General features: G+C 37.0%; 1 protein-coding gene across 1 annotated transcript; it reads right to left on the reverse strand.

Annotated features, from left to right (window-relative positions):
• Positions 1 to 202: 202 nt before the first annotated feature.
• LOC104244208 (protein LIKE COV 2-like) lies at positions 203 to 6,480 on the reverse strand. Its single transcript, XM_009799579.2, has 7 exons — positions 6,296 to 6,480; positions 4,743 to 4,795; positions 4,392 to 4,501; positions 4,053 to 4,220; positions 3,167 to 3,264; positions 1,576 to 1,702; positions 203 to 638 (listed from the first exon to the last, which is right to left on the reverse strand). Exons 1-7 carry the CDS (start codon positions 6,398 to 6,400, stop codon positions 535 to 537), a joined length of 765 nt encoding a protein of 254 aa, XP_009797881.1. The 5' UTR covers positions 6,401 to 6,480; the 3' UTR covers positions 203 to 534.
• Positions 6,481 to 13,656: the final 7,176 nt, after the last annotated feature.

Below are 13,656 nucleotides of genomic sequence, written 5' to 3' on the forward strand. Positions count from 1 at the left end.
ATGAAGATTCTTGATTAAGAGAAATACAAAAAATTCTTTCTTTAGGTAAGGTCACGCTAATCTCCCCAGACCCCACTTAATTCCACTGGGTTGTTGTTGTCTTTCTTTAGGTGAAACATCAATTATAATTATAAATAAAAAATTTAAAAAAGAGGGGGGGGGGGGGTGTTCTCCCCTTTAGCTAACATAAGAAACCCCACACTGAAAAATAAACACCGATTGCCTCTTTATAATACAAACACAAGAACTCATAAGTTACAGACTGTACAGACCAAGGTGAAATGTTAATTAATGTAAACCAGCTACAGCCAAACAATGCCTCCCTACCTATTTGTTTCCGACAAACAGATCTCCTACTAATCCTAAAGAATAAACACACAACAAAGTCACCAATGTCGCTAATTGCTTCAGTTCAGATCTGCTGGACCATCAAAAGAACATAGAAGACCAACAGTATACATATGCGACTTCCCTAAAAAATTGAGATTATGGTAGCTTAGCGCAAACCATAAGCAAATGAGATGCTGATTTTGTTTACTTTAACATTCTGTTTAGAGGGATCCGGTCGCTCTGTCGTGTGATCCTTTCTATAGGAGAAATCACCTGCGGCATTGACATTCCCACAGAAACAATGATCTCTGCAAACCAAGGAAAAAGAGCATATTACAATGCAGGATTCTGTCAAGTGCAATAAAGAAAGAAAAAGAACTTCACCTTGACTCAAGGAAAAAACAAAACCGTAGTAAATACATGAGCATAGGTGTATGATGCTGTAAGTGAAGATTAATTGATAATTTTTTTGCCAACAAGGATTTTGCTGGATTAGAATGTACACACCAACAAAATGTTAAACAAGCTTGCATTCTTATATGGATAGTTATTTCTGTTCTACTGTTGTCACATCATTCGTGTGGTGAATGGATTTGTCTGGAGAATCTAAACACAGCGAGAAGAACTTCAACCAAGGTAACTCTTGCTATACGGCCTGTAAAAAGAAAATGAAACTTAGGCTCAAGCAACCTCCAAAAGCTAGTTCATGAGGTGAAGATTGTCCAAGGCCATACAAGGAGACAACCTCATTCTATCAACCTACGTGGAACACTTAGCAGGGCAGAATGTTATCTGCAAGACAAGGCATCATTGACTGGTATCCTTCTGAATCTCAATTAAAAACCCCTCTTTATACTCCACACAGATAATTTTACCTCACAATATAGCAACCAACACATTTCAGCAAGTAAATTGAAATGGAAAGTAATACTAGTCATTGAGACACAATGTTTCCTACGTCCGACAAGGCTACCGAAGGAAAAAAATAGAGACGAGGCTTGACTGGACACAATTGGTCAATTTGATTTGTAAAATACAAAAATAGAGAAAAGGGTGATAAGACGCTGCTCAAAATGACCAAACATCTCCATTGACAACAAAGATAGAAATGATGCTAATGAAGCCAAGTAAAGCGGCATATCTGAACTGAAAAATGTAAATATTCATGATAACAATCACTTAAAAAAAGTGAAAGATGAATTAATTAATGAATAGCATGGCAGAGAAGTAGGATGAGACACACACCTATGCCTTCTCGCACAGACAAATTTGGCCTGATGATATCATTGGAATTAACCAGAAATACATCCCCTATATACAAATGATTTGTAGGGACAAAAATGCTGCACAACTCTTCATCCCCATCATCTCTCTGCAACAAATCAATAGCTAAGAACATCCTTTAGTGATCAGACTAACAAGAATAGCAGGGACACTAGCAAGAAGTAAATATTAAGGATTACAGAAATGGGACTAAGGTAGAGTATCTCCAAGATCAGTCCAAATTTAGTCTGCTTTGCTTTCTTTCTCCCCAAGAGATATGGAATGCTGGGGAAGGGAGTGGAAGAGTAGAAATTATAGTCAAAATTGTCTAAATTCAACATATATGATATATATATATATATATGCATCTACGACATGTATCTTACAGGGTAAAGAAATGCACTTGAAATCACTTGGACAATGGCATTCATATGAATCTCTAGCTTAAGGTCCAAACTTTTGGTCACCCCATGGCAATTGAAATCAAATCAATGGGATAAGAGCTTCATCCTTGTAACTATTAGATGTAATGAGCTCCACTATGTTGGTATAAGGGATACAACGGGGAATGAACCTAATTAAAATACTTCCCCTCGACAGTGTTTATCATACTACTAATGTTGTTTGGCACGTCCGTAAATGAATTAAATGACATATACTTTCTCTTTCTTTGTCAAACTTGAAGGGGTTGAAAAAGATATATAAGCAGCCCCTCCCCTTCTTTTCTGTCTTTGAATTCATAAACATATGACGGAAAGATCGATACCCAGCTCCTCCCCTTCATCTTTTCATCCCAATTCAACACAATGAGCCGTAACAGACATAATGTTGCATGGATAACTTCAAGTCGAAATGTAATTTTGTTATAAGGTATACATCTTGTTCCCTTTTTTGTAGTGTAAACATTTAAATTGACAATGTTGAACAGTCAAATTCAGATGACACTAACAGCATTTAAAGAGAAGAATAAATTCTTTTATTAGAAAAACATGGAAGAGTATACATATAAAGCTAAAATACGAGTGTATGTAAAACTCAAAAGAATAGAACAAAGAGAAAAATGAAACAAGAAATGAAACAATAAGAAAAGAGAGACAAGAGAAGAAGCTATACATGCAATAGCAAAGTTTTCCCTGAACCCCAGACCACCTTACAATATTGTATTAACCACCCCATAAACCACTCAGCCATTTTCCCTTCCCCAGACCAAAACATAGAACGTGCAGGACCCACAATTTCCCTCGATATTGCCATCTCTATATAAAGAATATATGATATTACTTACATTAACTCTTTATAAAACATATCAGGTATGTACTTCTACTACAAGTATTTTTTGATAAGGTAATTCTACTACATTCCAAGCTACAACTGGTTTTAGGCAAAATCTGAGGTTCAAAAAGTGTCAGAAATGGATGTAGAAGCCAAAAAGGGAAGTTTTTGTGCAACAGAGGACTAAAGTTGTACAAAAACAATAGGTTGGGTCTACTTAAGTGAAAAAAAAAAAGGGATACATTAAGGATAGTATGAAGGAAGTTATTTTGGTCAGTACAGGATATTATGATGGAACTACCTGGAGAACAACTGACGATGTTATGAAACCAATCGCATATTCACCAATTCGGGGATGGCGAATTATAGCAACTTCCTTGAAAGCATTAGTATTCTGGTCTGTATCAACAACAAGCCAAAGAAATCAAATAAGTCTTATAAACGCAGCAAGATACAGACAGATAAGAACTACAGTGATTCAGAAGAATTTCATCTACACTCATCACATGTATAACCAAACATGGGTATGTTAAGAACTTTGACACCCATCAAATCAAGCTGCATAAATTGTTGGGAAATAAAACCTCAACACGTCAAAAGTTCAAATAAAATCGATGAGCAATATGTCCCCAAGAACAGGCTTAGTGAATTGGTTCTGTTGTTTTTTTGTAATGCATTAAACAATAGTGTGTCCTAATGTGATTTCCTTGTTATCACAAACATCAACATAAAATGAAACAATGAACAGGCATGTGCTTCGGATATAATATGCTTCTACCATTACTAGTTGAAGTAGATCACTTGGACCGGTTGATTGAAACAAGATACTATTCCATATACACTTTTATCTATGTCTTGGCCCTAAAAAGTAACAACACAATAACAACAACAACAACAACCAAGTGGAATCCCACAAGTGGGGCCTGAGGAGGGTAATGTTTAGATATACTATTTGCAGAGAATCATTTCCCCAATCTTCAGCCAATATGCAAAAGAGTCAATGAAACAGGAAACAGTACCATTCTTTCTATAAGCATTTTGTCCAAGGGAAGCATTATGTCATGGTGATTGAAAGGGGATTTCAAAGACATTTTATCAAAGCTATATCTCCGGTCGACATATCTATATCTCATTAAATATCTCATCATTAGGAAATTAAAAATTCGCAATCAAAAAGTAATTATTACCTGGTGAAATAGCAGAACTAATTTGCTTGGATGCAGAGTATATATGCTTAACGAAGGGCATTCTCTTTATAAACCATTCCCCTATCCAAAAAACTGTTGAACCCAGCCATGATGAAGCAAAAATACCGACAAAGAATATGAAGGTTATCGATGTCACAAATCCAAGGCCTGTAAGTACAAGAGAAGCACTAATCAATTTACCAGCCACACAGGCTTTTACTGAAGACACAGCTTGGATGTTGTTAATAATTTACCAGATATATCACTACCAACGCATCAATATAACTACAGCAAGTGAACAACGGGAAATAAAATCCTGTAATGCCAAAAGTGACGTACCAAATATATCAATACCAAGTCTTTCATATATGGGGCTGAAGAAACCATCAACAAATTGAATAAACCACCAAGTGATGAAAAATGTAACAGCCACAGGGAAGAGGACCACGCTGAGAAATGGCAATATCCACCAAATATTAGTATACAGATAAAGAAAGTAGGCACCAAAGTAGTAGAGATACTGATAGAAAGAAAGGGCGGGGGACGATGTGTGGTACTTCTCGGCCTGTCTCCAAGGGACAGGCCACTGAGAAAGCAGGAGTGTCCCACAAGCCAGCAAAAGTACATTTTGCTTTCATGAGTAGTTGATAAGGCAAAAGCAAAGTGTTGGGATTTTGATAAGCTCCTTACCATCCAGTCATGAACTTCTTTGACACCCAACTTTGAAGAACAGCATAGCAAGCCTGATCAAATAAATGCCAGAATTAGTCCAGTCAATATGAAGATTAGGAAATTGAGTTTTTGTACAGTGAAAGAAAATAGAAAGGAACAAGCATGGTATTTGTTTACAAAACCTTGGATGTTAGTGAATTAATATTTGAAGGTACATTGGAGTTCAAGCAAGAACTGTTACTTCTAGAATTCTACATCACAATTCTTCAACACTTCATTGTGATGCCAAACCAATTTCCTTGCTTTACATTCTTTCATTAATCACTTGCCAGATTTTTTATTTTTTTTTTAAAATCTCTCAGTAATTGTGTGCAATGTAGTCGTCAAACGAATTAGTTCAACTCTCTCTTGTTAAAAAAAAAAAAAGAACTTGGGAGATCTATGACATCATTGCAGGATATAATGCTAGAGAATTTGTTGAGTTAGCTCTATCTAACTAGTTTTCTTTTCTTTGATAAGAAATTAGTTGATTAGAGCACCAACTTTTTTTTTTTTTTTAATAAGAGTAACTTTTCTTGATGACCAGCAAAAATATAATGCTGGGGAAAATTACAGCCAAAAAAGTGAGGCCATTACAAGTTGTGCTAGTGAGCTAAGGAAATCAATATGGCAGCACTAACATTTGACTTGAGTACCAAATTTTTTAGAGTCAAAAATTTGTTATCTTTGAATTTCCAAGCAATATCCTGCTATTGTACTTTGATTTACTAGCTCCCTGGACTCATTTGTTTAGTAATTTTATGAGGATGAACTTCCAATAACAATCAACTATGCCACAATCCCAAATCAACCCGAGTTAGCTATACGAACCCTCAATATCCATCTTTTTCTAGTCGGATCCATTTCATTCCAATACGAAATAATGTACCTTTCTATGGAAAATTAAGAGTTCTCTAGTCTCACACTAATCTCTACACGGATAAAAAGTTAAATTCCAACTAGTTGGTATTGCTTATATTGATCATTTGCTTTGCTTCCATTATACTCTGTCCTTAGCTAGATTTGTTTCATTCCATAAGATTTTAAACTTTCCTCAGTGTATTTAAGTGTACCTCGTCCACCAGGACTGGACTTTTGATATTCCCCCAAATTTAGAAAGTCATTCAACTGTTACATGCCCAGCAAAATAGCCCAATAATCAAATAACCAAATCAGATCCAAATTTTCACCATTTATGTATCTATAGCTTAGCTTTTAAAATGCATAAATTAATTCTCACTATTTCAACTTTCAGCTTAAAATCGTATAACAATTGCTTCTTTTGCCACTGCCTCTAAGTTAGAGAACTTCTGTCTAACACACTGGACACACAGCCACTCAAAGTTCAGAAACATAACCAAATGAAATGCTAATGTTAGTTTGATCTGGTAATCTAAAAAATAGAATAAACAACATGCTATAACTGGTGAAATTATAGTGTGAAAATTCTTTGAACATGTCAGTTTATAAGTAAATTAATTTTTTTGTTGTTGTGCCTGCGGGAGGGGGAGGGGGGGGGGGCGTAAACAAACCTTGCGAGTGGAGGAATTGGGGGAAGAAGGAGCGGATTTGACGGGATCTTCGGGATCTTCTTGGAGAGGCGAACTTGACGTTGACTCTTTCTTATCTTCCGCCATTTTCAGACTACGGAGAGATTTTTCTGAAATTATTGGGGTTTTGTTGGAAATTGATTGGTTTTACAGGGTGGTGTCGGACGATACAAAAAGAACTAAAAATTTATGAAAATCGCCATATTCTGATGAAATGATGTGAATTGCAAAGTTGCCTCTATAGTTTTCTTAATACGACTTTGCTCTCAAAAGTTTCTTGTTATTCACCTTATTTTTTCAGTTTGAAGTGCCTCCACACAAACAAAACAAAAAAAACGAAAAAAGAAAGAGAGATTGTTATAAATATATATTATATTATGGATGTTCATTTATTATTCCGTTAGACAAGAGGGGTTGTTCTGATGGTAAGCAACCCTCACTTCCAACCGAGAGGTTGTGAGTTCGAGTCTCCCCAAGAGCAAGGTGGGAAGTTCTTGGAGGGAAGGATGCCGAGGGTCTATTTGGAAACAGTCTCTCTACCCTAGGGTAGGGGTAAGGTCTTAAGGTCTGCGTACACACTACCCTCCCCAGACCTCACTAAGTGGGATTATACTGGGTTGTTGTTGTTGTTGTTGTTGTTGTTGTATTTATTATTCCGTTGTAAATAAGCTTTCATATGGGACTTCGCCATAAATATGTTTATCTATTTGGTACTCTATTGGAAATAAGCCTCCTCAAGAAGCTTATTATTTCAGTATTCCGTTATGGATAAATATTACCCTGATAGAAGATTATATATATCTGGTACAGTAGCAGCTTACAAGCAACTAACAAGCAGTTTACACAGCAGCTTACAAGCAGCTTACATATCAGCTTGCAGTAGCACCTTACACAGCAGCTTGCAGTAGCACCTTACACAGCAGCTTCTATTCTTCTATAAATAGAGGAGATTTCAGCTCATTATGAACATCAGTTTGAAACATTGAATAATACATCAGTTTCTCTCTATACTCATCTTTACTTTATAGTCTTTATTTTATAACATGTTATCAACACGAGACTCTTTGAGCACTTACTTCAAATTTAATTTCTGTTTTAGTGTTCATCTCCGGTGTAAGGCGATGCTCTTACGTCCGTAGTTAGATCTTGTTCATTCCGAGCATCATAAGGCAAATTATATCCTTAAGGTGGTGAAAAGTGCATTGGTTTTGTTAATTTTTCAACTCTATGAAGAGATGAAATCCTTCTGATGTCGTTTCTCAAAGATAAGCCTTATTAATTTATAATTTTATTTGATTTCTTTCATGAACTTGAAAAATTATGATTATTATATGTGTCCATCACGTGCTAATGCTAAGCAACTAGTGATGCAGGACTTGCTGGTATATTGTGATTTGAAATACAAATTTGAAGGCTAAGAAGGCAATGGTATATTGAATCAACTTGCTATGTTACGTGCTCTGTATACGTATTAGCATATAACAACTATTTTTTTTTATACTTGTTTTCATCATGTTGTCATCCCCATAAAATAAAATTTAAAAAATTACAAAGTGGATAACATTGTTAGTGTCACGATCCAATTCTATTATAGGCTGTGATGACGCCCAACACCATTGTTAGGCAAGCCAACACTGATCAATCTAGTAATTTTTTATTTTTAAATAAATTAGTAAGTAGTGACTTTTCCTTGTTTGTTAAAAAGATCTAGAAGTTTGAAATTTTAACATAAATAAGTGGAAGCAACGAACACAAGTCAAAGTCATGTAAGCAAAACCAAAGTCATAAGCCTACTAGTGTGTGTGCCAAGACCTGGTATCACTAGTATATGGGCAATCTATTAGAATATACAAAAGAATGTTAGCTACTGTCTGAAAAGGAATAGACAGAAAATGAAACATAAGAGAGACTGCACCTGCTGCAGAACGACTCAAAAGGGCAGCTCACCGGGAAAGTCTCGAGCTGGCGATCGAATCTACGCGCCGGACTGGTGGCAAGATGCACTTGCCTCAAATCCTGTACAATCAAGTACAGAGAGTGTAGCGTGAGTACATAAAAATATGTACCCAGTAAGTATCTAGTCTAACCTCGAAAAAGTAGTGACGAGGGGTCGACTCCGACACTTACTAGGGCCAACAATATAATAATATAAAATTCTAAATAAACAAAATATGTAGAGGTATCAATGGAACTCAGAACAGGAAATAGCCAAACAAATCTTTCAACATATTAAAGAACCCAAAACACTTCTTTCATTTAAAACAAATGATCTCTAAAAGATGAATTTATAAAAGTTATAAAAGGAACTTCCAGTTCTACTATCACATTAAATTCCACCGAGGATGTTCGGCCCGATCCAACATAAATGTAAATTGTGCACTACCGAGGGTCGAACGGAGCGAACCATAGATGCATCTATTAAACTACCGAGGCGAACGGCTCGCTCCCATGAGAGTAGTGGAAATAGTCACCCCGATCGCAGAATATACTTGTGACGCTGTTAAATATAAATATAATGTAATTTTTCTCAATTCTTTTCAAAATAACAATTTACTTGAAACCCTTGAAATCTTGAAATCCTCAACTTAGTTCCATTCAAAGCAAATCAACAAATATAATCAGATAACGGTATTCACAAAGTATGGTGTAAGCCTAAAACTACCCGGACATAACAGGAATAGTAGCTACGTACGGACTCTCGTCACTTCGTGCGTACGTAGCCCCCACAAATAACGACATATTAATTAAGTTCACCTATGAGGAGATTTCCCTCTTACAAGGTTAGAAAAGAGACGTACCTCACCTCAAAGCCTACTTTCCGGTCCAAGCTTATACCCAAACCCTCAATTTGGTGCAGAAGAATCCAAAACTATCCAAATAGTGTGAAAACTAATCAATATAGGCTTAAAAGTTCATATCCCAACTATTAAAGTAATTTCTCAACTCTAAATGCAAGATTCCCAAAATTCATCCTCGGGCCCACGTGCCCAGATTCCGAAATATTTTGGAGGAAGTTGTTACCCATAACCTTAGGAACATAAGTATATGATTTCCACTAAGTTGCATAACTATTTCCCTGGTAATTCCATTTTTATCAAAACCCTAGGTTTTCCTCTAAACCCATGGTAGAAATTACTTACCTCCAAAAGCTAGGTGAAAATCCCTCTCAAGAAGCTCCAAAAATCGCCCAACAATGGAATGAAAATGAGTCAAAAATACCTAAGTCCCACATTAAATGAAGGCCACTGCCTCCAGCTTTTCCGCACCCGCGGTCAAAGGACCGCACCTACGCCATCGCTTCTACAGACAGAGTTCGCTTATGTGGAAGTTCCTAGGCCGCTTCTACGGTCGTAGTACCGCTTCTGTGGGGGAGGGGCCGCACCTGCGGATCCTGGGCTGCCTCCCTTGGCCGCATCTGCGAGACTTAGCCCGCACCTGCGAGCTCGCACCTGCGGCTGACCAACCGCAAGTGCGGTTATGACAGATCTGGTGCACTCAGCTGTAGTTCCAAATTCTCAACTTGGTCTGAGCCTCATCTAATAGGCATTCGGGCCCCCCGGGCCCCCGCCCAAACATATCAACAAGTTTGGAATCATAAAATGGACTCACTCGAACTCTCGGAACTCCCGAAACAACATTAAAACTAAGAATCACACCCTAAAACCAATTGAATCAAACTTAAGAACTTCAAGTTCTTCAATTTACTTCCAATGCACCGAAATATACTTATACTACTTAGAAGGACACCAAATTTTGCATGCAAGTCTTAAATGACATAACGGAACTATTCTTGGTCCTAGAATTCCGTTTGGACCTCGATATTACCAAAACCCGCTCCAAACCAAATTTTAAATAACTTCTAAAACCTTCAAAACCAACTTTCGCTATTGGCGCTAAAATGTTCTCGGGTCATCCAAAACCTGATCTGAACATACGCCAAAGCCCGAAATCATTATATGGACCTACTGGAACCGTCAAATCTCGATTCCGAGGTCGTTTACTCAAAATGTTGACCAAAGTCAAACTTGGCCTTTTAGGCCAACCTTAAGGAACCAAGTGTTCCGATTTCAACCCGAATTCTTCCAAATCCCGAACTAATCATTCCTGTAAATCATAAATCAGTAAAAGCAAGTACAGGAAGTCTTATTTAGGGGAACGGGGTTCTAGAAAGTAAAAATACCGGTCCGGTCATTACATTCTCCACCTCTTAAACAAACGTTCATCCTTGAACGGGTTTAGATTCGTACCTGAAATGCTGAATAAGTGTGGATATCTGCTTCGCATGTCCTCCTCGGACTCCCAGGTCGCCTTCTTGACTGGTTGGCCCTTCCACTGAATCTTTACCGCAGAAATCCTCTTGGATCTCAACTGGAAATCTTGTCTAGCAACAATAGCAAATTGCTCCTCCTCATAACCCAAGCTCTCATCTAGCAGAATAATCTTTGTAAAAGCGGGGGCTTTGCCTGACCTTTTACTACAAGAGTTGAACATAGAAACCAAGTTTAGAAAGCGAAAAAGCTAACACCAAAAAATAATTACATAATGGCTATAAAGTTGAAAATTCAAGGTGGTTCATATGTGAGGTTGCTTGCTTTTTTATTCTTGACTCTAAATGAAGGAAGTTGCAATCTATCAGTATTTACCAAGCCTGTAACCTGCCCAGGTAGGCTATCAAAAGTGTTATATGTACAAAAATCTGACAGATTGTGGCTAAGGGATGCCAATTTGTCCGCAACATGATTTGCTTCTCAATAGCAGTGCAGAGTTCTAATATCATGAGTATTTACCAACAACTTTATCTCTTCTACTGTATCACTGATTCTTCAAGGTGTATCGCATTCTCCAATCACTGAGTTCTGAAGGATGACTGAGTCAGTTTCTCCTATGATCGATTTGAAGCCATGGTTGATGCACCATTTAAAGCCATAGAGTAATGCACTAGCTTCTGCAGTGTTACTGGTGCCCTGTCCCAATGGCAATGAATATGCCATTATGAGACAACCATCACTCCCTCTCACTATACCTCCTCCACAGTTTTCATCTAAACAAGATCCATCACTATTCAGTTTCACAAAGAGAGGTGGTGGTTTGAGTCATTTCACCATAATAAAGCAGTTCATCACCATATGGACTTCATACACTTTACATATATCTTCCCAATTGTTTCCAAAGTTGATCTTCTTTAAATGAGATTTGATAAGCTGAGTGATGTCCGAAAGTAATCATCTCTTTGGATATGTAAAATGATGGTTTTTCTATATCAAATCTAGAGTTGCACCTAGACCTCCATAGCTCCCAAATTATGATAGGAGCCATGATTTTTTGCATGTAGTTAGCCATGGGATTTTTTCCCTTCTGTTTCCAGCAATTGAGTATGGGAGTCCTCAAATTGCTATTTCTATACTCAATGCCTAATCTACCAATAACTAAATTCCACACTTGTTGTGCATATTAACCACTATAAAATAAATGATATGTAGTTTCAGGTCTCTGAATGCCACTGAAACTAGTGAAGCAACTGCACCTAGAGTCAATGACAATCCCAAGGCTAAAAATTCTCTCATCAATGGCAGCCTTGTTGTGAACAACCCTCCATGTCATAAAGGACATTTTGAAAGGAACACTTTTCTGCCAAATATTAGCGTCATAGCTAGAAACTCTCTTTCTTTGCCTTAACAGATTTCATGCACTTGATAAAGTAAATTTGCCATTGTTATTGCTAGTCCAGATTGTTGAATCCTCTTTTTGTTGGTTGATGAGAACCTGTAAAAGACAAAGAAGATAGGTAAGTTTTTATGTGGTCGGGGGTTGGTACTGAAGAACTGACCAATCCCATTGGCCATCCCTGAGTACTTCATTAATATTTATATTACTCAATATAGGATTATTATAAAGAGTTTCATAAAGAGGACCCTTGTCCATCAAGTTGTCAAACAAGAAGTTGATGTTGTCTTTTCCAATTTTCCAAAGTATGTTTTATTCCACTTTGTTTTTGATTGAACACATAACTTTTCAACTATAGGAATTTCCTTTAATCCAGTTTGTACAAACTGGATTGCTCCCATTACAGTACTTTGCTTTCATGAATTGAGTCCAAAATGATTGGGTGATTCTGAATTTTCACCACTGCTTGGCATTGAAGGCTTTGTAAATATCTTCTAATTTCTTGAATCCTATTCCTCCTTCCTCGAAAAGAAAACACAAAGTCTTACATGCCACCCAATGGTGTTTCTCCCAATCTTTATGCCTTGATAAAAAAATCTAGTCAAATATATCTCTATCAGTTCAAAGGATCCTTTGGGAGGATGCGCTGAAGCAAGAGTATGAATTTTGAGAGCCTCGAGAACATGCTTGATGAGAACTTCCTTTCCACCTGTTGATAAGAACTTCAAATGCCATCCTTTGATTTTGTTAATGACCTTGCTCACCATATCTGAGGATGTGGCAAGAGTTTTGCTCCCAGTATATATAGGACAACCCTAGGTACTTCAGAGGGAAATTACCATGTCTCATACCAAGAATTTTTCCAACTCTAGTAATAGCGCTTATAGCAATCTTAGGTGTCATTGCATAACAACTTTTGGTTTTGTTGATCATTTGACCACTAATCTTCTCATATGATTCTAAAGCCGCTAGCACTAGTTTCACAGTTTGCTTAATACCACTACAGAAAATAATTGTGTCATCAGCAAAGGAAAGATGAGATATCTATGGTCCATTTCGAACCATATAATACCCTCTATATCTGTTGTTGTTATGGAGTTCATTAAGAATTAGGGAAAGCAGCTCCGCACAGAGAATAAAAAGTGAGGGTGAAAGAGGATTTCCTTGTCTGAGTCCTCTTTCAGACATGCCTACTATCATTGACAATAAGAGAGTACCAATTGTTGGATATAAATATGTAGATCATGTCTATCCATACTTAAGCAAAATTGTTGTTTGAGCACGAAACATAAGAAAGATCAGGGCACTCTATCATAAGATTTAGCCATATCAAGCTTAATGACAAGATTTAGACCTTTTTTAGGCTTGAGAATGTTATTAACAATCTCTTAGTTCAGTAAGATATTCTTATTTATTGACCTTTCCTTGATAAAACCACTATGATTAAGAGAAATAATCCTGGGCAAAATGAGACTGAGTTTAGCATTTATGATCTTTGCAATGATCTTACCAGATACATTACAGAGACTGATTGGTCTGATGTCTGAGAAACTCTATGAAGAGTCCATTTTAGGAAGCATTATCATACAAGTATGGGAGAAACACCTAGGTAGAGTGGTACCATTAAATAATGCACACACTGCCTTATGTATATCATAAGAAATCACTTCCCATGCACT

This window comes from Nicotiana sylvestris, chromosome 4 (genome assembly GCF_000393655.2).
Source record: "Nicotiana sylvestris chromosome 4, ASM39365v2, whole genome shotgun sequence".
NCBI lineage: Eukaryota > Viridiplantae > Streptophyta > Magnoliopsida > Solanales > Solanaceae > Nicotiana > Nicotiana sylvestris.

Coding starts and splice junctions, on each gene's coding strand:
- LOC104244208 (XM_009799579.2), bottom strand. CDS start 6,400: ATGGCGGAAGATAAGAAAGAGTCAACGTCAAGTTCGCCTCTCCAAGAA. Junction 4,796..6,295: donor CCAATTCCTCCACTCGCAAG/GTTTGTTTACGC, acceptor TTATTTGATCAG/GCTTGCTATGCTGTTCTTCA. Junction 4,502..4,742: donor AAGAAGTTCATGACTGGATG/GTAAGGAGCTTA, acceptor GCCATTTCTCAG/CGTGGTCCTCTTCCCTGTGG.